Source organism: Apis cerana, linkage group LG1, assembly GCF_029169275.1.
Source record: "Apis cerana isolate GH-2021 linkage group LG1, AcerK_1.0, whole genome shotgun sequence".
NCBI classification, from domain to species: domain Eukaryota; kingdom Metazoa; phylum Arthropoda; class Insecta; order Hymenoptera; family Apidae; genus Apis; species Apis cerana.
In genome coordinates, this window is record NC_083852.1 from 4,176,762 (window position 1) to 4,204,748 (window position 27,987).

General features: G+C 28.0%; 3 protein-coding genes and 2 long non-coding RNA genes across 14 annotated transcripts; 2 read left to right on the forward strand and 3 right to left on the reverse strand.

Moving 5' to 3' along the window:
* The first annotated feature begins 4 nt into the window (after window positions 1–4).
* On the forward strand, window positions 5–1,524 carry LOC107994765 (transmembrane emp24 domain-containing protein). Its single transcript, XM_017051813.3, has 3 exons — window positions 5–452; window positions 829–1,169; window positions 1,283–1,524. Exons 1-3 carry the CDS (start codon window positions 326–328, stop codon window positions 1,430–1,432), a joined length of 618 nt encoding a protein of 205 aa, XP_016907302.1. The 5' UTR covers window positions 5–325; the 3' UTR covers window positions 1,433–1,524.
* A 710-nt stretch (window positions 1,525–2,234) lies between these two features.
* Window positions 2,235–4,302, reverse strand: LOC133666527 (uncharacterized). Its single transcript, XR_009830759.1, has 2 exons — window positions 4,069–4,302; window positions 2,235–3,060 (listed from the first exon to the last, which is right to left on the reverse strand). It is a non-coding gene; the product is annotated as an uncharacterized LOC133666527 (long non-coding RNA).
* A 2,623-nt stretch (window positions 4,303–6,925) lies between these two features.
* Window positions 6,926–8,559, reverse strand: LOC133666526 (uncharacterized). Its single transcript, XR_009830758.1, has 3 exons — window positions 8,351–8,559; window positions 7,859–8,049; window positions 6,926–7,424 (listed from the first exon to the last, which is right to left on the reverse strand). It is a non-coding gene; the product is annotated as an uncharacterized LOC133666526 (long non-coding RNA).
* On the forward strand, window positions 7,421–27,273 carry LOC107994761 (protein Wnt-5b-like). 9 transcript variants are annotated; one of them, XM_062077953.1, is made up of 9 exons: window positions 8,724–9,487; window positions 10,069–10,348; window positions 19,665–19,749; window positions 24,609–24,874; window positions 25,450–25,630; window positions 25,876–25,987; window positions 26,131–26,233; window positions 26,528–26,695; window positions 27,069–27,273. In XM_062077953.1, exons 3-9 carry the CDS (start codon window positions 19,670–19,672, stop codon window positions 27,254–27,256), a joined length of 1,098 nt encoding a protein of 365 aa, XP_061933937.1. In that variant the 5' UTR covers window positions 8,724–9,487; window positions 10,069–10,348; window positions 19,665–19,669; the 3' UTR covers window positions 27,257–27,273. The 9 variants fall into 9 exon arrangements, with proteins under 9 accessions (XP_016907292.1, XP_016907295.1, XP_061933937.1 ...); XM_062077958.1 differs by having other exon boundaries at window positions 10,117–10,348; XM_028665205.2 differs by having other exon boundaries at window positions 10,133–10,348.
* LOC107994766 (uncharacterized) lies at window positions 15,216–19,232 on the reverse strand. 2 transcript variants are annotated; one of them, XR_003696870.2, is made up of 3 exons: window positions 19,089–19,214; window positions 16,797–17,240; window positions 15,216–15,640 (listed from the first exon to the last, which is right to left on the reverse strand). XR_003696870.2 is itself a non-coding variant. In XM_028665206.2 (2 exons), the coding sequence occupies exons 1-2, from the start codon at window positions 19,230–19,232 to the stop codon at window positions 16,935–16,937; spliced, it is 450 nt and encodes a 149-aa protein (XP_028521007.1). In that variant the 3' UTR covers window positions 16,783–16,934. The 2 variants fall into 2 exon arrangements, 1 of the variants encoding a protein (XP_028521007.1); XM_028665206.2 differs by lacking the exon at window positions 15,216–15,640 and having other exon boundaries at window positions 16,783–17,240; window positions 19,089–19,232.
* Window positions 27,274–27,987: the final 714 nt, after the last annotated feature.

The following is a 27,987-nucleotide window of genomic DNA, read 5'->3' on the forward strand; positions in this document are numbered from 1 at the left end:
TATGTATAAAAATAAAAAAAGATTCATATTACATCATATATACATCATATATATCATTGCTAGTTATTTACATTTTTATAATACAAATAAAATAATTTTTAACTAATATTTGAAGATATTATAATTTTTTACTTAAAAAATATTTAATCTTTTATTTTAATAATAAAATGTTTATTATAATAAGTAGAATTTATATCTAACTATATTATTAATTTTATGGCAGAATGCATACGTGGCGCTGTGGTAGCAACATGCCACTGTGAAGTGGCAGGAAAAAGAAAAAGCGTATGTCGTTTTTAATTGGTTCATATTGTAATTTAATAAAATGAGGTGGCTCATTTCCTGTTTATTTCTAATATTTTTGAGCTGTAGTGCAAATTGTTATTTCATTACTGTGGATGCACATGCCGAAGAATGTTTCTTTGAGACTGTGGAAGCAGGCATGAAAATGGGTTAGTTCTTTTGTATATAATTGTATATATAATTGTATATTTGTATATAATTGTGTACATTAAAACACTAAATTAGAATTTTCTGAAATAAAATTTTGACATTAAATCGTTTTTACATTTCAATATAAATATAATGTAAATATTAAAGTAATTATTCAATGTTTAAAATGCCTACATTAAATAAAAGAATTTTGAATTAACAAAAAGTATATACATATAAAAGAATTTTGTTAGAATTATATGTGTGTATATATATAATATATATATATATATAGTGTGCATAATATATATATATAATTATTAATTTTATTTGTATAAGAATAAAAATACTAATTAGATAATTTTATAAAGTTTTGTTTTATTTTTATATTTTTAGGTCTTACATTTGAAATAGCTGAAGGAGGATTTCTAGATATAGATGTAAAAATAATTGGTCCTGATGGAAAAATAATTTATCAAGGTGATCAAGAAAGTAGTGGTAAATATACATTTGCTACACATGTTCCTGGTGTTTATACTTATTGTTTTGGTAATCAAAAAAGTAGTATGACACCAAAAGTTGTTATGTTTAATATGGACATTGGTGAAAGTAAGAAACCTATTGAACAAACTTCTGATGGAAAAAATGCTGATTCAAACCATAGCAAAATAGATGATATGATTAAAGAATTAAGTACAAGTTTATGGGGTGTGAAAAATGAACAAGAATATATGCAGGTAATTTTATTTTTATTATGTTGTTTAATTATTATTATGTTTTTTAATATATAAATTATAATATAGATATATAATTTCATTGAATTAAATTAATATTATTTATTAATTTTTAGGTTAGAGATCGAAATCATAGAGCTATTAGTGAAAGCACAAATTCTCGTGTAGTTATGTGGGCATTTTTTGAAGCTATGGTTTTGGTTTGTATGACAATAGGACAAATTTTCTATTTAAAACGATTTTTTGAAGTCAGAAGAGTTGTCTAATTAAAGATATACAATAAGATAATACATTGTACATTCACATTCATTGTACATTTTTTATGTGATTAAGTTATAATAGAATTAAAAAATTTCAACATTTTGAAGTAATTTTTTTCCTTAAATTTGATATAATTAAAATATGAATAAAAATATTAATAAAAATTTCTGATTAAAAAAATTAAAAATAAAAAATATATATTTTTTATGATTTTAAATATTTTAAAAATAATAAAATAATTAAAAATAAAAAAAATTAAAATATTTTTTTTCACCAATATTAATTAAAAAATCATTTTATTTGTAATTTAAAAAACATAATTTACAGAAATATTTTTATTTAAAAAATATATATAGAAGTTTTTTTATATTCAAATTGATATTCGATAATTAAGTTTGATAATTGATAAACTATTTGTACAATTATATAGAATCTGATATAATAAAAAAATATAAATTAATTGTTTAATATTTCTGTTATATATATTGAATTTCATTTACATATATATATTGTTAATATTGCAATAATTTAGATATGATTTTAACAATAATTTTATTGATATTAATATAAATTGAATTGGAAATAATAATAAATTGTGAATTTTAATATATCAATAATATATATTTATATTAAAAAAAGAAATTATTATATTTAATATTTATTTAATTTTTAATTTACATATTATCATTAAAAATATTTCAAAATAAAAATTTTTATACTTATTTTATATTAAATGTATTTTTTATTTTTTATAAAATTAAATCAAATAGCATTATATAAAAATATAGGTATATAAAAATAAAGAAATTTCTGAAGATTAAAATTAGTTTATTTATTTGCTTAGTTATTTTTTTATTTTGTTTTTAACATGAATATAAAAATCATTAGTAACTCTCATTATCATTTTAAATTGAAATTTATATATATTTTATTAATAAATAATTTAAAAATTTAATAAAATAAATAATTTATACGTTTAAATGTTTAAGGAAAGTTCTTATTTGTTACATTAGTGATTTATGAAGTAATAATTAATTAATAACTAATAAAAATTAATTTAATTAATTTAATTAATAATTAATAAAAATTAAATTTAATTATTTTTTATTAGTTATTAATTAATTATTATTTCATAAATCATTAATTATTAATTAATTAAATTAATAAAAAGTATTAACGTGAAAATTATTTTAATTAAATTATTTTTATTAAATAAATAATGATTAATAATGACTTAAATAATTTTAATCTTATTATGAAAGGAAAAAGATTTAATCGAACTTCTTTATATTGAAATTCGATTATATGATCTACATTATTCCAAATATCGCAAAAATCATAAAATCATTCATAGTGGAGATCTATCTAGTCAGATAACTCGTCTGATTCGTGAAGCAAGCGTGAGAATAAATGAATGAAATAAGAAGGGTGGTAAGAGTACCCTTCTGGCATTCACCCTAGGGCACTTAAGTTAGAAAGGCTCATTGTTCGCTCCTTCTCATTAGATGCCACCTAGCAGTTCCATCGACCCTACGTAGTAACAATACTGTGGATGCTTTTTTTCCTCCTCCTTGATCTGTAGCTGCAGGAAACACGAGCGGATTGCATGTCTCGGTGTCTGCTCTAATCCCGACTATGATTATACCGAAAGACAATACTTTTAATATTTGAAATTTGTATTTTATAATTTGTATGAAATGTCAGAAATGAAATATTACTACTATTGAATTATTCATTCAAGTTAAAAAAATCAATAAAATTTTTTAATATATCATTTTTATATAATTATTTTTATGTAAAGTCGAAATTTATAAATAATATTATAAATACTACTGTAAAAAAGAAAAAGAAAAAATAAGCTAAAAGTTGTACTTATTTCTGTTTAATTAAGATATTTATGATAGATCAATTATAGACATACGATTTACACTTTAGTTGATATATTTGATTATCCTGTCAGAGATTCTGCCATTGGATCTTATCATTTGCCTTCGTTATCGTTCATAATTGATCAGAATATTTTATGCATTGTTTAGGCTTGAATATCTGAAATTATCTATATTTATATCATATTTATACTATATCATATTGATAAATTAACATTAATTTATATTTATAAAATATCATTATACATAGTGCTCATCATGTCTTATTATTACAGTGCAGAAATAATGATAATTTATTATTATATAAGATTACTAATTATTTTTTTACATAACGATTAAAATAAAATTTCACAAATTCTCTAAAAGAACTTTATAATTTTTATTTTTCTACTTGATTGATCGTTTCAATCATTAACTGCAATATACGTTTAAATAGATATTATAGGTATTGAATAGGTATAAAATTACAATGTTAATCATCAGATTATCAATCAAATTGATAAATTTATATTTTATATATATAAAAATATATTTTATATATTTATATAGTAAATTTATATTTTTGAACTAAATTTTTATTCTGCTTTCATAAATTTTATCATAAGTTATGTATTTATTTTAAATTGTGCAAAAGTCTTTCGAGATTGTTGCGCGTGATGATTATGAATTATGCGTAATCTGTACAATATCGATATTGTTTATGATTTTTATTCATATCATTCAATCGGCACGTAATCAGAACTAAGAGTACTTACATATAACAGACGATATATGAGACGGTATATACGTAATATTGAGTTTGCTAACTGTGTGATTTGATCAGCGTTTCGCATAACACAGACTAGCATTGTAAATGTCGATGAAAAACGTAACATACGATCATAAATTCATCACCATTATAGCGCGATATGCGAACGAGGAAAACGTTTGATTATAAATGTTCCACGAGCAACTACGAATTACGAGTCATATATTTTATTTAACGAGTTTTTTTTCTCGAGATATTTTATAAATGTTTATCTAATTGACAATTATAAATATTTTATCACTTCAAATATAAATTAAATATGAAATTTAAAGTGTAAGAATTTTTTTAATTTATTGAAAGTAGTTGTTAGGAAGAAAGAGATTGAATATTTGTTTAAATCGATCGTTAATTGCAAATATTAATTGCAATATATTTCGTTAATTATTATTTATTTTTTTTCTATATAGAAATTTATATCGATAAATGTTATATATATAAATTTCATGTTATATTATATTATAAATATAATATACGAAAATAAATTTTTTTTTTGCATTTTAATTGTATGTTTTTATAATAAAATTGATTTAATAAATAAATTAGGAAATTAAAATTGCAATTATATACGTATACGTTATATATTATATATTTTATTGCGGAAAATATTTTCGGTTTTATCTATTTTTTTTTAAGATATTATTATGTACATATTATAATCATATATTTAAATATTTAATAATACTAAAAAATATCCATTTTCTAGATATTGTTATGAGTTATTATAATTCTGTATTATATCTGCATAATTTTAATATTATAATTATAATTAGAAAGTACATACTAAAACATGATATATAAATTGTTATAAGAGTAATAAAATAATATTTTTAAAGTACAAATTTACTTATCAAAATACGAATTACAATAATAACGAAATATATTTGTACAATTTGAATTATTACAAAAAATTTTTTTTAATTTAGCTAATTTTAATATATGTCTTATGTATACACATAAAAAAAAAAAAAAATTCAATAATTTCACTAGAATCCAATTACTTGCACCTTTAGCTGGATCAGAGAAACTACTCTATAATTTAACGCTCTGGTTGGCACGTGTGTTCTTGACAAGAAATATGCAAATTTATTAGAGTAATTGCATGACTCTAACGAGGGGTCTTAAAGGTATAATTACCACTGTCCTATCAATGTCTGAATGAATTCGACTAACTGGAAGAATTTGTAATATCAGGCACCCTATTCGTGTTATTCAATTGCGAAACTACCCTTTTAAGTTGGAACTTTGCTAAATGTATTTTTTTAATAATTCCTTTATGTTAAATATTTTGTAAATTAAAATATAAAAATATAGAATAAAAAAAAGAAAAAAAAGAATTCAGAATTTTAAAAGTAGATACTATTTGTTAAATAAAAGTTATATTAATAATTTTTCAATTTTTAAGTTAAAATACGTAGTTTATATAAAAATAATGAATTATCGTATCATTTCTTTTCGTAAGAAGATTTTCTATATGTTTTATATATGAGATAACAGAAAATATTGAAATGATAAATAAAATAAAAAAAAAATTATAAATTATGGTGTGTGTATGTTTTAAGTGATATTTAAAAATAAAAATTCTATTAAAAAGAAAAGAATAAGATGTGTAATCTTATTAATGATAACTTCAATACTATCGAATAGTCGATTTAATTAATCGACCGTAATATATTTATTCTCCGATCGAGAAAAGAGATTTACAGGATAAATTACTGGATTTATTGAGGATAGGAAGGATTTTGCCTTCCAACAGAAGAAAAAAAGAATGCTACTAATTAAGGAGAGCAATTACACCTAACGGTATAATTAAGAGAAAAAAAAAAGAGGAATTAGAGTCGATATTATGGCTAGTAAACATTCTACCTGCAAAGGATTAATCGAACATGCGAGAAGTACGGCTTGTTTAACGAGATATAATATATTTATTTTTTTTTTTTTGAACATTTTGTTTTGTAGAATCAGAGATTGTGAGTTTTCAAAGCAAATAACTTGATATTTTATTTTTATATTATTTTTGCAACGATTGAATTAGTAAATAATATTACTTATAATATTAAAATTAGAAGAATAAAATATATTTTTAAGATAAAATGTATAGATAGAAAAAATTGAAAATTAATATTACTTATTAAATATTACTTAAACACAATATATTAAAAAGATTTAAATTTGATAATAAATAATTGAAATTTATAAATAATTTTAACATTATTTTCACCATTTAAAATAATTACTATAAGAAAATTGTTGTCTTTTTATTAATTTAAATACTTTAATATAAATATAATATGTTTTCTAAAAAAATATTTGATAAATTATTATTAATTATTAGGTATGAATCCCAATGCTTTAATGTGTTTTAAAAAAAATTAAATTATTTTTTATAGAAGAACATTCAATATTAATTCAATAACAATAGATAGGAAAGTACGAAAATGAACCTATTCAATTATCCGAGCAGACCGTGTTTACATGTAAAACAAGTGGTTTATCGTGTTCATCGATGTGAGTAAGAGTTCTGCCTTTCTTACTAATGACCCAACTTCATTCCGAAGGGAGACTACCTTTAAAGGCGATAATTGTATCCACATTCTTTTTCCGCAGAAAGTTAAACATTCTATCGTATCGTCGAAAGTTAAATATTTTAACTATCGTGATATACGTTCATATACATTTGTTACATTTAGTATGTTTGTTTAAATTTGTTAATAATAAATAAAAAATTTTAAATAATAATGTTAAAATAAACAATATATATAATAAAAATAATAATTTTTAATTTTTTCTAATTTAAATAAAAAATATTAATTGTTGAATATCTTATTGTTTGTTTATGAAAGTTTTATTTACATACCATTCATATACTTCTTTCTAATTGCTTTCTATGATTGCTTTCTTGAATATTTTCATAATTTGTATGCTTGTCAACACATTTCTTCAGACAAAAATTTATATATACATTGTATGTATTTGTATAGAAATAAAATAATAAAAAAAAGAATACAAATAATATAATAAAATGTTTCTTCTATTCGTTTATTTTACTGCTAAAGCTGCATTTAATTTTCGAGCTATATCTTCATAATCATTAACTATACTTATACGAATAATTATCTGAATACTTATCTGAATAATAATCGAAAATAAAAAGTTTTATATTTTTAATTTAAATAAAAAGGAAACTGCTATTTCTTAAATTTAAAATATTTAAAATACATACACGTATATTTCTAAAACAAGTCTTTCAATTCATTGTTATTAATCTATGTTCGTTTTTCAGCGAGAGCGTTCCACTTCGAATTCCTAAAAAGAAAAGAATCTTTGTTGGAGAAGAAGAATCATGAAACAACCCCTTTGCCTCTCCAGAATCGCTCGAAGGATATAGAAGGAAAGGGGAAAGAGAGAAGTCGAATCGAAATCCTTCTCTTGGTCCTTCGCGAAAGAAAGGGTTGCATTCGGGCAAAAAAAAAAGGACTGCTAATTGACACGAGCGATTGCACGTAACGGTATAATTAGAGAGAAGAATACGGAGCCTGGACCGGTGCACCGATGAACCAATGAACCGGCCAGAAAGCGGCAAGAGAGGGGAAGGAGAGAAACAGAAAGGCAAAGGGAAGCAGGGGAGAGAAGCAGCCGGCAAGTTCTGTTGAGGGTAGTGATGGGCATTCAGTTTCTGCTATATCGTAAGTTTTCAAACAATTTATACTAACTATGTAATCTAATAAGTAATTACTAACCTGTTTACATCTCTCTCACTTTTTAAACGAATTTGCTAAAGGACCTTTGTATTTTTCAGACCTTTAAGAATTGATTATTTTAATAATTAAAATGAAATTATAATATGTTAGTAATATTAATTTATATGTATATTTTATCACTTTTTTATATTTTATCATTTTTAAATAAGTCAATTAATAATTCGAGAATCCTGGAAAAAAATTAATTATTATAAAAAATGAATTAAATTTTAACATTATCTTAATTTATGTTTATAATAATTCATAAAAACATAATTTGAAATGTATTACACATACTAATTAATAGATTAAAAAATAAAATAATGAAAAATATTTATAACCTGCAAAAATATTTTTATATTTTCAAAAGTTATTATATGATATTATTTTATTATCATAATATAATTTTATTATTTTTTATTTGCAAAGAATTAATAAATTTAAATTATATTTTATAAATTTATCTTTTTAATTTATATTTTATATACTTACATGCAGTGGTTAATAAGATCAGTTTTTTTATATTTATATATTACATAAAAATACTAACTTAAATTATTAATTGAAATATTTAATTAAAAATAGCTTAAAAAAGAAAGGAGAACTTTAAAAGAAAAAGAAATCAAAAAAATCTTGAAAAAACTTATCAAATTAACGAAGTTTATATAGATGAGTCTCGAAAAAATTGTTTTAACTGAACTGATCTACTAGTCACAATCGATTAGTGACGTGTATCGATTTGTCACAGTTTCGATAGATGTCTCGCGAAACTCGTTCGGTTATTATTCCATCGGACGATTATTCCATTATTTCGATAGTAATATAGGGATGTTTTCGATATCGATAGAATTCAAACTGGATTCGTGGTGCCTTAAGGCCATCACTAGTCGAGGGGTCTCCCTCTTTGGGAGTACGAGCAGGAGAGACCGATCCCGTGGTGTACAGGAGAGACAAGGGAACGGGAGAGAACGAAACGTACCATGGTCTCATGGATTCTGCCTGCACTCTGCGACCATTCCGCAGTAACACGTCGTTCAAGTCGGTTTCGCAGCGTTCCCTGGTCCTAGCCTCTTGCCACGAGGCACCACTCGTCCTCGAGATGCTCAAAGAACTGATTTATCGAGGGACCAACTTTTTTTAGTGATCCTCTTCTCTGAACAAACTTTATCCTTCAAATGATTTTGATTTCCTGAAAAGTCTCTCGATCGGTGGAATTTCACGTGCCAAATATGGTTAGGATTCTTTGAACTCTTTGGTTTCGAGGTGGTGAACGGTGAACAAGATAACTTTAACAAATTTCGCGTCAAAGGATATCGTGGCCGGTGATTCTCGAGACATTCGAGATCAAATAAGAGTCATTGACTCTTAGGAATCAATTGTGTTTCGGTTGTTCCGATGACGTTTCGTTTTTCGAATCTAAGAAGATGAAAGATCACGAAGAAGGTCGAGAGGATTTTATCATGGTGAACAACGATGCTTGTCGTGAACGCCTCGAGAAGCGGAAGTGACAAGAATCTTTCGGTGTTTGAAGAGTTCATGGGATGATTGAGAATTAAAATGTGTTTGTCCATTGGTGTTTCGAGTGACTGCTTTGGCTGACACTTCCGTGACCGGTTGTTCGACAAACAGGTGATCGTCGTTTCGTTTTGATTGACTTATTCGTTTTCTTTATCTATCAACGATTGCATCTTGATTTTAAATCAATATTCGATCGAGATTTGTAATGTTTCTAACAAAAAGAAATATAATTAGTGAATACGAATTAATAATCAAAATATTTTTGAGTAAGATTTAATGATAAAAATGTTTACATTATAGAATTATTTTCGTACATCATAAATTTTATAAATTTTATTTTTAAAAATTTTGTTTTGAAAGTTTAAAACTCATTTGAAACTTCATTGGTTTATTTATACATTTATTAAAATTTTAAATTTATTTATATTTTATTTATATTATATTAAAACAGTTTTGCTTGTTTTTCTACAATTATTTTCTCATTTATGTGTATTAAAGGAAAAATTCGATTCCAAAGTTTAATTTTTAATCTAGATTTTACAACTTTTTATTTTAGAAAATAACATAAAAGTAAAGTTAATTTAAATTATCGCTGATAATATTTTATAATAGTTTTTTTTATAACGAAAAATTATATAAAAATTAATCCGTATATAAGAAAAGCAAAAATGAAAAGAAAATTTTGTTAATAGAAAAGGATTTTTTTTCATTTATTATCTCATTTATTTGTGAAAATCAAGTGTTTCGATATTTAAGATGAGATATGAATTACGTCGTGTGAAAAATGATCGATTTCCCGCGAAATATCGGAAATTTGAAGAACGATACGATGGAAATCGTCCAACACGGATTGTGTTATCGATATTAATTCAAAAGTAAAGTGGTTCTCTCCGATAAAAAGTGGAAAAGTGGTCAATCTTGTCCAGAGCAATAATTAACTCGTCTTTAACGACTTTGGATACACCCGGTTCGGTGAGTAATCGTTTAATCGGTTTAATGGGCCATAATAATTAACTATCGATAATATAACCTTGCCTTAGTTATTAACGTATTAATATTGTAATTAGAAACAAGAGTCGATAGTACGTATTATAAATATATGAAAAGCCAATTTAAAAAGGTTATGTACCGAAATATATATTCTTAAAGAATGTTGAAGATCTTCGTCATTGAACTCGAATTTATATATACACAGGGATGTCCTAGTTTTCTTCCGATCACTTTATATAATATTATGGTATTTTTGAGTATAAATAAAAAAAAAAATATGTCAATTTATAAATATAAATCTTTTAAAAAATTTATTGAAAAGTTATGATAAGAATACAAAAAAATGAGAATAATAAGTTTTCGAGATTAATCGAAGTTTGGGCCACTAAACTTTTTATGTTTAGGGAATTTTGGAAGAATAGATTACATCAAACAACAATTAATACTAATATCAAAAATTAAATAATTAATTTATTGAAATAAAATCAACAAAACATTATAAAATATAATATTAATAAATTCAAAAAAATTTATTTTAATCCTTGTCAGTCTTGAAAGATAATTTAAGTTTTTTGAATATTCTTTCTTATGTATAATATTTAAATTCATCAATTTTACTCATAAATTAAATTTTTTAAATTTTTGTTTAAATTAATTCGAAATTAATAAAATATAATCGAAAATAAATATTTCTATGTAATAATAAATAAATAATAATAATAATAAATAATAAATAAAAAGAAAAAAGTTTAAATAAATGGATATGATTATGATAGAAACGATTCATATTGTTCATTGATAAGTTGATACTTGTATCGATTCATATCGAATTGCAACTCAAGACAATTTATTCCGAGTTCACAATGTCCCGTTGAATTTTAAATGAACACCCTTATCGAAACTAGTCCGAAAAATGCAACTACTCTATCTGGTTTCATTTACATCGCATAATAAAGAAATGTGTTTTGAACAATAAAACATTTGACGGATTAATTATATTAGTTCTCTTAGATTTATTGATATTATTCGTATAATCTTTAAGAAAAAAATGCATTTATGTGCATTTAATTGATAATTTTTATTTAATGAGAAAAAGATGTAAATTTTAAATGCATAATCATAATTTGATAATCGCTAAGTTAAGTTGTCATTAAAGTTTTTTTAAATTTTATCAAGAAAATTTCAAATAATCAAATATTGTTGCTTTTGTTAATATTATTGTTAATTATTGGTTTTTTGTCTTATTTCATTATGATTATGAATGAGGTGTTATATCAAGCAACTTTATCTCATCAATTTGAACTTTTTGCTAAGTAATTTCCTTAGTGTGCGATACACATCGTGTAAAATAATAGTCTTTCGTGTAGCAGATATAGATTGTTTATGCATTGCAAATAGTTGAAAGTTGTTCGGAATAGATCGTGGAATAATATTGATCGGAAAGATTACAATATAAATATTAATGGAATTATATATTTATGTATTATATTTTGAATATTTATTGATTTAACTTTATATGTTTTCTAATTATATTTGCCAAATATTTTTTTACTCTTACAATTAGTCTTAGTAGTCTTTTTTTTTTATTCTTGATTATAAAATATTTTTAATTCCAAAGATAAAATAATTAAAAAGACCAAAATTATTATTTTTGTCTAGTATTATTTCACTAAGTCTAAGATTAGTCTAAGAAAATTTTTCAATCGTATTTTTTTGGAAAATGATTTTAGAAAAACTTTTATGAATTAATCGCATCGAATTATTTGATATTCAGTTATAGGATTTCATTAACAAAGCAATGCGTACAATGGCGTTTGACATCGATAAAACATAGCCATTAAGGTAAGCTTTCATTAACGTGATAGAGGAACGCGACGTAACATAAAACATCGATCGATCGATCGACGAACGTTCGCGTTGCTGACCCACGACTTCCTTTCGATGATCGCCGCGTCAATGATTTACGAGACCCGAGGCAGATTAATTGCCGCGCACTTTTAACGAGGCTCGGTGCTTCTGAGCCGATGATTGTCCGCTTTTATCGCGCTCCTGCATCCACCTTGCCATTATCCTATATCGAACACTTTTAATCTCAAGCTTTTTTTTGTTTTCATGAATTTTCCTAATTTTTTAAGATCTTTTGAAAATTTATAAAATTTGAATTATATCGGTGTATTTTAATAATTTAGTTAGAAAAATATGATAAATAAATAAAATTGTCATTGTCAAAATGCTAATTTCAAATGAAAAGATTAAATTATAAATATATGAATATGGGAATGGATTTTGAAAAATTTTTTTCACTTTTATTATTATTAATACAATTTTCCTTTTTTACAACTTTTCTAAATCTTTTGAAAACTTTTTAGAATTCAAATTTCTATGGCATCGTGTACTGCAATAATTTTGCTTGTCACGAAAATGATGGTATAATAATCTGAAAAAGTGAAATGAAATTATGAATTTCTGAATAAGTAAATCTTGAAAACTTCTTCGTGTAAAATGCATCAACATAATTAAATTCAATTTGTTTAATTCAATAAGCGTGCATATCAATTTACCATTTCCATAATGGTAATCGTTCGTTACATTACATATAATTAAACGCAAAAGTAGCCATCTGACTGAGAGACATAATTTTACTGTCGATAAACCTACTGAAATCCTATAATACCCGTATCATCGTTCAGGTAACATTCAATGCGATAGCAGAGGTAATAACGGCGTAAATTATATGAATACTCTGTGATCATTTCGCTTATCAAATTTTATAACAATTTTCCAAAATCCTGTCGAAAAAATTTCGTAAATTTCACATCAAAATTATTTATTTCATATTATTCTTCTAACACTTTAATACATTTATTTATTTATTATTATTATCATTTTTTTTATACGATTTATACCCTTTCTAAGTTTTTTCGGATCTTTCCAGATATAAAGTTTCTCTCATTAAAATAAAATTTCTTATGCATTTTACAAATTTTTTTACAAATCTCGAAAATACAAATTTTTCTCGCCTAACAAATAAGATCAACATCTCAATTCCTTCTCTTAACTTAATCTTATCCATCATCCCCTTTCTAGACTTTCCGTCAAGTTTCTTCTTTTTTTTTTTTTTTTAATCCATTCAACTCTTCATCGTTTCCATTTATTCCTCTCTTCTTCCTCTTTCCTTTCTTGCATGTTTACAATTTCTTTAACTTTCTCTTTATCCCCTACCACCATCGCATTTCTTTTACTTTTTTTTCCCTCCCACCCCGCTACTCCTCAACCGAGAGAATCCTCCGCACGCATTCCTTTCTCTCTTCTCTCGAGTCTACAAGCCCCGAGTAAGCACGCTCTCGTTTTCTCGCATGCACGCGTACCATGAATGTGGTGTCGCTCCCCGTATCGTCCCTATCCCCCAGCAACTTCGTTAAGAGGACTCGAGCCGTTCTGCTCCTCCGTGAAAATCCCATGCCCGTCGCGAACAGGTTGATTCAACAACGCGCACCTTTTCCCTGCCTGGAAAACAACGATCCGCTCTCTTACCTGGGTGTAAAGTGGTCTGGGTATTTATGGATGTTTAAGAACGCGAAATAATGGCCCCCGAGATAAAAATACTTACACGATTGCGTATCGTTTCGAACGGGGCACGGTCGAACGATACGCCTCGAAGATATATGTACTCGCGTGTATTTTATTCCGCAAGTAATTCGAAAGCGTTCGATGTCGCATAAATCTTGCGTCGCGATCTGGAAAGATTAGTTACAGACGTATGGTTTGGAAATGCGACCGTAGCGAATATAGATGTGTTCTGTACGTGTCCCCAATTCATAAATATTAAGGTATAATATTAGAAAATGGGATAAAATTCAGTCGACTTTTACGTTTGTGCACGTTCAATGTAAAATTTAATTTCTTCGCTAAGCTTGTTTAATTATAACCTATATCAAGGTTAGCAGAAAGTATTAGCATTTGTCAACAAAAGATTCTAACCGTGGATGGATTATTTTTGACTCGTAATTGCCTCGTATTCTAAGGGTTAACACATCGTTGATCGACCACAAATGATTCGAATCCACCGGTGCGGATCACTTTTAACTTAACCATTTCAGTATTGCGAGTCCCATACTGTAAGGGTTAACGCATTGTTAACTGACCATAGATGATTGAATCTATTGGCATGGGTCACTTTTGACCTAGTCATTGTTCTGCATGTTCGCTATTCTAAAGGTTAACACATTGTTAACTGACTAAGAATATTTGTATTTGCTCGTATGGGATTATTAAGGTACAATTTTTTAAATTGTTATTATTCGATTATTTATATCGTATATATATATATATACATACTGATGTTCTTTAACAGAGAGATATGAACTACGTCGTGAAACATGTTAGATACGACATCTCCTTTTTAGCAAAACTGGTAATAAAGTTAATGGTTTAAGTATGAGCAACATCTTGGATGTGTTTTATAGATAATACAAACAAGGAGTGCGAGATAAAGTTGATTTATGTAAGAGACAAAATCGCTGTGACGTTTCTTAGATTGATATCGTCGATTATTATTAAAATTATATCACAAATATTGTCTAGATCGTTATGATTTTATGTAATTTTCACACATTCTCTTTGAAAGGAATTTCATAATCATTTTTTTTTCATGCCAAGAGATAGAAAATATATTTTAGTATATTTAATTTTTATTCAATAGATTTTAATTCTTTTTGATATATTTTAATATATTCATTTGTTACATTGTAATTGCACAAAATTACTAAATTATTGTATAAAAATTACTATAAATATAAATATAATTATAATTATAATTGTATACTTTGTGAATTGAAATTAGAAATTATTTATTTTGTCAATTCATTTATTCATTTTTCAATTTGAAATTTATTTTTTTCATTTTGAGACAATTAATTTCATTGAATAATCGATATACCGTTAGAAACATATATCTTTATTATAAAATATCTTTCCCAAAGCTTTATACAATACCAAAACTGTTGTTCAATAATCTTGATTCTAACGGGTGTGATATATTTGCAGCAAATTCAACTTTATATATTTGAAATGCTTGCGTAATTACGAGTCTAACAGGAATTAAACTGCTATGTTAATGCTTTCCTGTCCGCTTTTATCAATTCTTGGCTTTCTTCTTTCTCTACACTGGAATATCCATGGCTAGCGTGTACCGCAGAATTTCAGTGAGTTTATCGGCAGTGAAGTTACGATAATGTTTTCTGGTCAGGTGGAAGGAGACCGCTTTGCGCTTCTCTACAAGGCCAACAACAGTAGTAAAATAATGAAATTATATTTAACATTTTACATCAGTTTTCTTTTTACTTATTCATATCAAATAATTTCCAAATAAAAATTTATCAAGTTGATGCATATGAAATATTTTTCAACGGTTTGAATTTCGACGGAATAATATTATTTAAATTATACTGGGTTTTGTTATTATTGACGATCGATCGTATTATAAAAATTTCTCATAAATATATTTGTAACATTTATATAATAAAAATATTAAAATTTGATTATTGGTTGTTATGAATCTAATCAAATTATTAAAAATATAAATTTGATATTTGAAAAATACATAGATATTATCATGAAATGTAAATATAAGTTAAATAGTCTTTACAAAATTTTTGAATTCAATTTTCTCAAAATTTCATATTAAATTGTTTTGACGAAATATTTCGCAACGCGAGGACAGAAACAAAGAAAACGGAAATAAAGAAAAATTTATTTTTAAAAATAAAAATATATTAGCGATTTCTTTGAACGATATCCGTTTTTTAATGAAAAGACACACAAGATATCTCGCTTAAAGCATCGTACAAACGACATTACATCGCGAGATAACTTCATAGATGCGAAAGAGTTGAACAATTTTATTCGATATTTTCGGTTTCATGTAGAATTGCTTCATGTTTTTCCACGTAGAATTATCTTATTCTCGATTGTATCACTCATTGCGGAACGTCCTGCATAAGTAAATAGAGAAATAACTAGATAAGTTATCAAGATAAATTTATATTCATATAATGCGTTAAAAGCTTTTACTCATAAAATTGTTAATTTAATCATCGAAGAAATCTTGAATACCTTTCAAGAATTCAATAAAACGTAAAATATCGTTTATCCAGAAAGTTGTTTCGGCATTATCTATATAAAAATCTAAGAACAACGATTCAAAAATTTAGAAAATTATGATATTATAATTTTTAAATAATAAATTTGATAAATTTAGAAAATGATTAGTCAATTATTGCAAGAATCAAATGATACAAATAATCAGAGATTTTTTCACTTTATCGAAATATCGATAAGAAAAGAACTAAAGAAAAATAATTAAAAATAAAAAAAAAAAAGAGACATCAAACATTCGAACTAAACAATAAAATAAAATAAACTTTCTTACCTCCATGTTAAAATAAAACTTTTTCCTTAGCAAGGTTAACAACGGCAATATCATCACAAAGGATGAAGGCGCGCTCTCTAGGCGACGATTGAAATTACAATGTTTCCATGATCTTAAGGATTTTTACTTAATTTATCGTTACGAGTTCGAGGATTCTTCTATTGAAAATCTTTTTCTTTGCTTCGATGCCACGGAACATCTCGTGTGCGCTTTTAATATTAGATCAACGATCTCTTTACGATCGTTATAGCCAACGTGATACCATCCAGCTGCGCAAGGATCAACGATCACCGACGAGAGGACCCAACTCCATTCAGCAACAAATGTAGCGGTGCTTGCACTACCGCCGGTCATGTCTTGTTCAACACGCCAGCGAGATACTTTATTGCTGATAATTCGAGGCTGGTCCCGCGAGAGACGTGGTGAAGTACGCCATTTACATTCCTGTCGTGATCACAAATGCATTTTATACACCGGCTAATATTCTGCCCGATCGCGTGGGCTAGATAGACGGGGATATACTGGGTGCTTCAAGTATACTAGGAAGTTTGACACGTTTAACCTGTATGTCTTTAATCCGAATTGACTCGTGTACACATATACATACACATACACATACACATACATATACACATACACATACATATACACATACACATACACATACACATACACATACACATACACATATACATACACATACACATACACATACATATACACATACACATACATATACGCACTAGGATGAAGAAAAAGATAAAGAGATAAAATATTTTTCTTTATATTATAAAAAAGTTGTTTTTTATAGTATTCTTTAATATTTTTATATAATTTTATTAATTGCCTTTATCCAAATTGTTAAAATTTGAATTGTAAAAATTTCAAGAATTATTTTTTTTTCATATATATTCCCCCAATCTCGGTAAATCTAAAAATCACTAGGAAAATTTATTAAAATCTTATGTAACCTTAACCTTTTTATGCATAATATTACTTGTGACATGTCATAGGTAAAAACGAAAATTTATAAACGATATAACAAATTTTATTAAGACGAAACTGTTATAAATGCGATTTAAAATTTGCACAATTAAATAATCTACTATATATACAAATTTTCTTCACGCATAAAGGATATTACATTTAGATTTTTAGCTTTTTCTCTAAGATAATTTGCCAACATTATTTCGCAATTGATGACAGGATACCATGTTCTTTTAAAAAGCTCCCGTTCGCAAGCATGTTTAATTTGTTTCACGATCGTTCCACTGAAATTATAGCAAGCCGGGATCAAAAGTTACTAAATTTACGACTCGTTACTCCAACGGTCAGCATATATTAACTAGTCGCAGCGGGCAACTCTGAAGCGCAACAGCCACCCGTCGTGGCCGAGCAAGGTGTAATGCAAGAATCGATGCGCCATAATCGAGCCCAGTGCTTTTTGATTTAACAGCGCACCGTCCCCTTAATGAACGACGCGCCTCCTTTCGCCTCTTTTAAAAACCAGTAGCGGAACTTTTTGAGCCGCGATCGGGTTACCCAAGATCGTTCACTCGGCGAACAAGAGCCGAGGAAATTTTTTTATTGTGATACTCCCGTCATCGATTACCAAGGCCGGCGATATAACGCGATTATTCCAAAATGAGATCATGGTTATTTGATTTGAATAACAATGTTTTGCATCTTGAAGATAAATAGAGAAATTAATAAATTTAAATACTGCAGAGAGAGAGAGAGAGAGAGAGTGTTGGTATTAACCCAACTCTAAATGGAAAAATAACTAGTAATGTGGCTATTATACTTGATCCGCTTTTCTAACCTCAACCATTCGGTGTCACCATTTAAGATTTGTGGTTATTCGATGCTTTGAATAATACATTATTGAAATAACTTTATTCTTAACCTCAACCATTGACTATATGATAAGATAAGGAGAAAAATTCGAAGGATCGTTAATCCTCGGAATAGAATTGTCCAAATCCATTTAATTAGCGTTATCGACCAGCGTTAAATCGTATGAGTAAAAAAATGACCACGATTGAACCACGAGGATTAATTCGAATGTTGAAAGTTCTATTTTTATCTCCTTTTTTTGTGAATCAGAATAAATTGCATAGTTCAAATCAATAATAGATGTCTCCTAACATTCAATTAAGAGTGGCATATTGCAATCAAGACGAGGATCCAATCATAAATACAATATTGTCGTTACACTTCTACTCATCAGCAGGCACAGTTCTCGTGTCACTGTAGCGTAACAGTGGAAAATGAAAAGTTATAGTCGTTTACCGGTCGTAACTCAAGCCTGTAGTTTCTGTTAACCAGTCGCCGTGCAGCTCGAATCCCCAGAATCCCGTGTGCAAGAAACCGAGAGGACTCTCGGCGAGTCGCTTCAAGGAGCAAGCAAGGTGTAATGTCGAATCGATGTACCATAATCGTCCGGACTTAGGTGTCTTTCGTTCCAAGCCGAGTCTACGGCGTGCTTGCAGCCCACGGAACTGGTATACACATATTATAGTACGCGTGCTCATGTACTCATTTTGTATACCGGGTGAGGCACTCGATGCTTATCGTTTCGTTTATTTTTCTCCGGTGAAATGGATTTTCAGAGTTCTTCGCGATTCCCCGAGATACGAGATACGAGAAAAAAATGTGAGAATTATTCACCCGCGCGTATTTCGAACGGAATTTTAAAAACCGATGGATTTTTAAAAACTTTGACATTACGTTTTCTTCTTCTCCTCGTAAATAATTGTAATATTTGAAATATACGTGCTCTTTCGTTTCGATCGTTATTTAAAATTTAATCGATGAAAATGATGATGAGACGACTTGACACATAATATTTACGAAATTACTTTGCAGGCAAGATGGCGGCCTGCAGCGGCTTACTCATTATTCTGCGATTACTTCTCATCGCCGTGGCCTCGACCGTGCCAGGAACATGGATGTGAGTATTCATTTCCCCTTAAAATTAAGTTTCCTATATATAGGTACGTTAAAAATTCCCTCTAAGGGAATAATTCCGCGTGAAATTCTGTATCCCACGGAAAATTACCTAATTACTCCGAGGTGTTATCTTCAGGAGAAACAAATCGAATGGACACGGCCGGCCTATCAAACGACGATAATCGATAAATTAATATGTCGCGAGGAGAAAGGCCTCGATTCTTTACCCTCATCAAATTCCAGCAAAAATTGCCCACGCAACAACTGCCGTAATTTATAGCTCTTTGTACATACACCGAGACGAAATCACGTCGTGGGAACACGATCGAAGGATTTTTCATACCGCTCCATTCCTCTTTCCCGGCTATATCCCCGCCAACGGTGTGTCTAATTTCTGAATCGAGCCTAGTCGCCCCTAAATTCCACCCTTGCACGTCCATGACAAATCACTGAATGGTCCCGAGATCGGGATACGAGTTTTTCATCGAAATGGAATTTCCCTTTTATACGCTTTCGTGCCTTGCATTTCGTGAACTTTAGAAAAATCATCGAGCCGATCTCAACGTTCGTCTCTCTTCGAATCTTTTTTTCTAAATCTCTTCTTACTGTTCTAATCACGGATTATGGAAAGTATTTATTGCGTGATATTTTTATCAGTTAATCAGATCCAAGCATTAAATTTCGTGTTATTCATTGGTGTTTGTATATATGAGATGTGGAATAAAATGATGGGTAAACACTTTTAATCGATGATAGATTCAATCTTTTAGTACGGCAGCTTCTCATTTTCAAAAAAATGACGGTAATAGATTTTGATCGATGATAAATGATCATTGGCCCCATCCACTCATTACAGCGGTCTTCTTCTTCTTCTTCTTCTAAATCCCTTTGCCCGACCGATCGTGAAAATGCCTAATCACATGGGCGGGACTCAAAGGATCTCCATAAAAGTTAATCCTTCTTATATGGGCTTAACTTGAGAACCCGATGGATTTAATCTCGCCCCTTTAATTTTATCTTTACCACGGTCTAATTAGATCTGAATTTTTAAACGATCTCCCTAAAAAGCTTTCGATAAATATATACACTTCCAAATCCAGGTTACGTACAGGTAACGTACAACAATCTTGCTTGGAAAATTAAAAATCAAATCCCACTCTAATCCCTTGCAACATTAACATTGCACAACAATTCGAAACAATTGGATCTTTTTAATTTTTCTAATTCTCTTAAAAATCGATCGATCAGTGGAACAAATATATTTTGTAAAAATTTGAAACGAGAGGAACCGAAATTCTGATCGACGACGGATTTCGTTCCCCGGCAAAATAATCAATTATTAACGCGGCATTGGTTATTAATAAGCGTTATATTTAAAATTGGCGACTCGAACTTATGACCGGGAGTGTACACGGTTTAACAAGAATTCTAGCATGAATATATCGTTCCATTCACTGCATACGATACACTTAAATCAACCGGCGAGCCGGGATTTTACAAAAGCAAATTAATTACACACGTGCTCGGGACGTGCCGATATATACCGTGACTCGTGCAAAGTCCCGTGGTCGATAAAGCAGTTTTCCCGAAAAAAATTTTACTCTCGTTCGATCTACGCCCCGGTATCTACGTAACAACCCCTTAAGTCAAGACTAAGAGCCGGCATACAAGATTAGATTCCGGATCCAGGCGCCGATCGCACGTGTGTTTAAGTCGACCAACGAATTGATTCACACCAGCAGGCCATTTCCAGGCTACATTATTTCTCCCGTGAATCGGAGCGATATCGAAACGGACGGATTAAAGGGTTGTCTCCGGATGTTTTTCTCGTCCCACATCGCGCAGTGGAAAGTGGCCATCATTGTTGGCCGCGTTGCTTTACTTTCCAGTGTAAACGTTTTGCTTTCGTTTCACGTTCGGCTAATGGAATACGGGAATACGAATGAAATGGAGATGATTCTCGAATTATTATTTTATACACCGAACGTGAGAAATAATTCTTTTTTCGAATATATTCACGAATCGAAGATATGTTAAAGAGCGTGAGTTTGAGAGAGAAAGGGAGAGAGAGAGAGAGAGAGATTTCTTAAGTGACAAGTGAACGTCACTTAACGTCGGGAACGAGAGTTAAATCGATGTATACGCTTAATTAAATTCCGGATCTAACAATCGGATAATAATTCATTTCTGTATAAAAATATTTCGTATTGAAAGACGAGGAATGCGAGGTGGAACGATATGATATTTTGAAATATCATTTACACGTTTACGTGGATTTTTCACAATCTTTAAAAATCTGTAAAAATTCGTATGCACGGATTTCGACATATTCTACCTCGAGTTGACATTATGTTGATGTTAAATATCGAGAGAGAGAGAGAGAAAAAGAATAGCTTGAATATAGAATTTCAGCAAGATATATAAAGGATATATTACTTAATTTAATCGATTCGTGGCAATTTTTGAAACGACAAAGAAACGTAAGTATTTTTAGTAGCATTAATGGAGAAATATACCTCACCGCGGATAATTTAGTACTGCTAATAATAATCATTATCTCGGCCCTTCGCCTCTGCTAACGCTCAAATAATACGGCTCGATTACGTTACTCCTACGCGAAATAAGGTGGATGACGTATACCTGAGCATTGTGAGGACGATAAAATATATCGTCAAAATCTGTAAAATCAAAAATTATTTTGTTCGTCACGGATCTTAAAAAACAAATATATATATATATTTTTAAAATTAATCGAGATAATAATTTTTAATCGATCTACTCGAAGTGAAAATTATTCATGAAAATCTTCGATGTAAAAAAATAGTAGTTTAACTTTAAATTTTTACATTTTGTTACAACACAGCATTCTAGGAATATTAAAATTTAGAAAACGCGCAAAAGCATGAAAATAGAAAAAAAAAAATAAATAAACGACTCACGCTATTCAACGAAGCGTTCGATACTGAAACTAGAACACCCGGTATACACAAAACTATACGATTGCCGCTACAATCTTTTAAGAGACACGGGGCATTACTTTTTAGGACGGCAAGGCCTGCGGTGTGCCCCACGAATTCGCGTGGGTAGGATCCTTCGAAATATTATCGTTCCCCTCCCATGATTCCCCGCGTCATTGTTTTAGGGGAGTGCAAAGCTGATAATATATCACAGCCAAAACGTGTTCCGGAATATTAATGCGGTCTATTATATGCACTCCCATAGCGCAATGTGTATTGGTACCAAACAGAACTTTAATTCTTTGGATATGTAAATGACAGGAGAAGAACACGATTGATTCGAAAGTAAGTCATGTGATTTATATGACGAATCGAATCATCGAAGTTTTCGAGTAAGGAAGATTTCGGTAAACTTGAATTAGTTTTTTTTTTTTGTAAAAATTATAGATTTTTGGAAAAGGAAAATGTTTTAAAATGAAATTGTGAAAATGTGATCCCAAACTTTCGGCCAATAGAGTATATATATATAAAAGTGTTCGTTTAGGGATGATGGCAGGTCTTGTTTTATTTTTCGAATCCATCTCGAACTTGTAGTTGTGAAACCTGTTCTTTAGATCGTTTCTGTATAATCGCCCTGAGAGATTTTACTAATTACAATACAAGGTGAGAGACATATAAAACGTGATAAATGAGCATGGATAAAAAAAGTTAATAGGTAAGGTCGAAATATTTTATTTTATCATTTAATTCATATGGAATATGAAGCTCGAATTTTTATCTTAAAAATTACAATGCAACAATTGTAATTCATATTGATATTAAATTCCTATTAAATTGAAAACAGTTAAATGCTTCTTATACAATTGTATCCTCGAACATTTTCTCCCAGCATTGTATGTTGCCACAGGATACGTACTATCATATGCAACTTTCACCCTAGTAAAAGAGATTAGAGTAAAAAGAGAAACTGCAGTAAACAACAGTATAGAAACATCTGAGGTGTAATAATACAGTTTCCTTGATATCGACTCGACATCTCTCTCCACATGCATTATTATATTATCAAACGCGATATACTCCATTCAAACTCTTCTACGGTACTTCTTTTCTGATTAAAAAAAAAAAATCTTTCGAAAAAGTATCAACAACGAAACTAAGTACATACAATAAAAAATAAAAATAAAAAAATATCGTAAAAATGATTAGAGTGCAAAAATTGCCGTTCCTTTTCTCCTCATCTTTTCGCCCTAAAAAATGACAAAACTTTTCTATTGTTTCCCATAGCGTATTTCGTTCGCTCAATTAGCAATATTAGAGCATCCGAGTGTGTACACCCGTATTATGTCTTCGGTGAAACCTTTACGAGCGCCCGTTTTGAATTTCAGATTGGTAGCTCCGTTAGAGCACCCCATGACTTCTGTCCGTGACGGCGTCGTTCCATCATCTCGCTCGGTTGACTCACAAATGTGCCATTAAAAATCGGCGCGGAGAATCGTTCCCCGCCCACGGCTTTCTCCGCTCCGAATTTGATACGTAATCGGCGTAACAAATCCGCGCGCAGCTTCGATTGCGTTTATGCACGCCCTCCTTTCAGAAAAAAAAAAAAAAAAAAAGAAAGGGAATCGTGCGTTGTTTAACGAAGGGTAAACCGAGAGAACGCGTTTAGGGAGCATCGATCGAGCTCCTTTTTGCGTGAAAATTGTTAGGGATTAAAATATTAATTCTCAAATTAGATTACTTTTTTTGACTTAGATGAAGTTAAATCAAACTGGCATGGGTCATTTATTAATCCGGTTCAACTTAAAGATTTATAAAAAAAATCTTTTTTTTTTAGGAAGAATGAAGATGAATTTTGGTTTTAAAAATGTTTTTTTTCTTACATAATATCGTTTTATCGTTTCAGAAATATCGGTTTGCAACACTATCCACAATTGGACACTGCTCAGATGATGGAGACTTATGACGTAGCCGCGTCTAGCATTTGTCACGGGTTGAAAGGGCTTTCGCAAGGCCAAGGAAAGCTTTGTCAATTATCGGTGGATCATATGCCGAGTGTGGCTAAGGGTGCAAAATTTGGGATTCTTGAGTGTCAACATCAGTTCCACGATCGAAGATGGAATTGTTCCACTGTCTCTAATGAATCCGTGTTTGGACCTATGCTTAGAATAGGTATAAATCTTTTGTACGGTAGAGAAAATTATTAATTTGCTCGTTGAACACAATGAGATCACACAGAAAGATGTCTTTTGAGGGAATGAAAGTTTATGATTTCTTTCTCTGAAATATTTAACAAGAGATGCAACAATTTCATCATCCTTGTCAACGGATAAGTTATAATAAACAAGAGAGTGAGATCAAGAGTTTATAAAAGAGAGATCATTGAGTTTATAAAACAGTCAGAACGAGATACGTTTCATCTATATGATTTTATCATATTATTTGTTTCAATTAAAGACAGGGACATGTTTTATTAAATGAAAATAAAAGTTTACTATTTATAAATTATATAAATTTAAACAATTATTTGTAACTCAATGATTATTATTAAATGATATAAGTTAATTTAAGTATTAAATTAAATTATATATATTATAATTTTATTCTAATACCGTACTGATTAAAAGTTCACATATAGAAGTTCAAGTTAATATTTGTAATGCTTTTGAAAAAAAAATCACTTATATATAAAATTTTATATAATTTAAAATTGTATATAATTTATAATGTATAATTATTTTTAATAGCGAGTAGAGAAACTGCATTCGTTCATGCAATCACAACTGCAGGAGTGGTGTATTCAATAAGTCGATCTTGCAGAGACGGACAATTATCTTCATGTGGTTGTTCTAGAAGTAGCAGACCCAGAGATCTAAAACGAGATTGGATCTGGGGTGGATGCGGGGATAATCTCGAATACGGTTACAAGTAAGTATTAGAAATAAATTTAATTTGTTTAATTGAATATTTTAATTCATTTAATTCTTTTCTACTAAAAATATTATCCTTTGTATATGGAAATAAAATCTTTTAATAAAATCGATCTGAAAAGATATTTGTTTTTTTGATTTATAATTTATCTACAATTTATTAATACTAAATATTTTGTTATAAAATTATGTAAATTAAAATTTTTTCTTGATCATACATTGTATTGATTAAATTTTTGTTAGATTTACACAAGCATTTGTTGATGTAAAAGAACGTGAACGAAGCTTTAAAAGAGGTAGCAGAGAACAAGGTAGAAGTCTAATGAATCTTCATAATAACGAAGCTGGACGTAGGGTAATTTCATTTTTATTAATTTTTTTATTTTATTAAATAATAGCAAAAAATAATTAAAATAGAAATATATAAAATATCATATATTATATATTTTTAGTTGTCAAATTATTTTGCTCGTTATTAAATCAATAATTTTTTTAAAGGCGGTTATAAAACGATCCAAAGTAACATGTAAATGCCATGGAGTTTCTGGAAGTTGTAGTTTAATTACTTGCTGGCAGCAACTTGCATCATTTCGAGAAATTGGTATGTCTTCCTTATTATAACTAATTTTAATATTACAATAATTTAAATTATTTATGTAAAATATAATAGAATAATTTTTAAATATTATTTTTTATATCCTCTATTCTATATTCATATTCCATACATTTATTATAATTCTGAAATATAAATAATTAAATTTTTTTCTCTCTTAGAATTTCTTAAAAGTAATAAATTAAACAATAGCAAAATAAAATTCTATATAAATAAAATTTAAAATTATTTCTCACCTCAACAATTTGTAACAATTTCATGAAAAATTAATTATTTTTACAGGTGATTTTCTTTTAGATAAATACGATGGAGCAACAGAAGTCAGAGTAAATAGACGTGGCCGTCTATCTATGCGAGATCCAAGATTTTCGTTACCTACAGCGAATGATTTAGTTTATTTGGATGACTCCCCAAACTATTGTCTTCCTAATGAAACACTTGGATCATTAGGTAAACATTTTTTTTAAAAATGAAATTTTAATAAAAAATAAAATTAATTTAAATTTTAATATAATTTTTTCTAATTTTATATCATGAAATTTTGAAAGAATGTGTATTTATAATTTTAACGATCTTAAAATATTTAAAATTGTAATCGATTAATTTGTTAAATTTTTAATTCCAAAATAAAACTATTTGTTCTATCATAATATACGCATAAATGCAAACATTGTACATATGTATGAACATGTTTATTTATATTTATATATACAATGTTTTAAAAAATGTATATGTGTCTTTTTATATAATTTATTTCGGAAATTTTGGAAATGTTAAATAAGTTTATATAAGTTTTTAAAGAAGAATAAATAATGTTTATTAGGTACACATGGAAGAATTTGCAACAGAACATCATCTGGCATGGATGGATGTAATCTTCTTTGTTGTGGTAGAGGTTATAATACACAAAAATCAACTATCAAAGAAAGATGCGAATGCAAATTTCGTTGGTGTTGTTTCGTTGAATGCAAAACTTGTGTCAAAAGCGTAGATATTTATACTTGCAAATAAAATTTAAATTAATCACATTTAATAACTTTTAAAAAAATATTTACCTTTTGTGATATAATTTTTTTCATATTTCAGATAAATATAAATTATTAAAAAAGATCACATTTTTTATGTATATATATATAGATATATTATTATATATATATGTCATATTCTGAAATTAGTCAATATTTACTTTATCAAAATTCTATTAAGCTATCTATTAAATGCTAGTTAATTCCAAATATAATAAAATAATTAATAAAAAATAATTTAAAAAAATTAAAATTAAAATTTTGATAGTTTTTATCAGGTAAAAATAATTCTTATTGTATTGAAATATGTAGTTAAAAAAAAATTTACATTAATATAGTTAGATATTATATCAATCGGAAGATATTTTTTCGCATTTCATTTTTATTTCTATTTTTCTTTAAATTAACTGCATCCATTATATAAATACTATAATATTTTAAAATATTTCATAATTCTGATATTATTAGAAATTATAGAAAAGTGATTTTAACTTTAAAAAAATAAAAACAATTATAAGTGATGAATTTTGAATTTGATCAGTAATATATATATTTCTTAAAATTATAATAATATTATAAAGTTATATTATATTATAAAATATAATATAAATTATTTAGAAAAATATTTTAATAGAATATTTATTTATTTTTATCATTTAGAAAATTTTATATTTTATCATATTCGACTCGAAATATGTATTAATTTTTTATTTTATA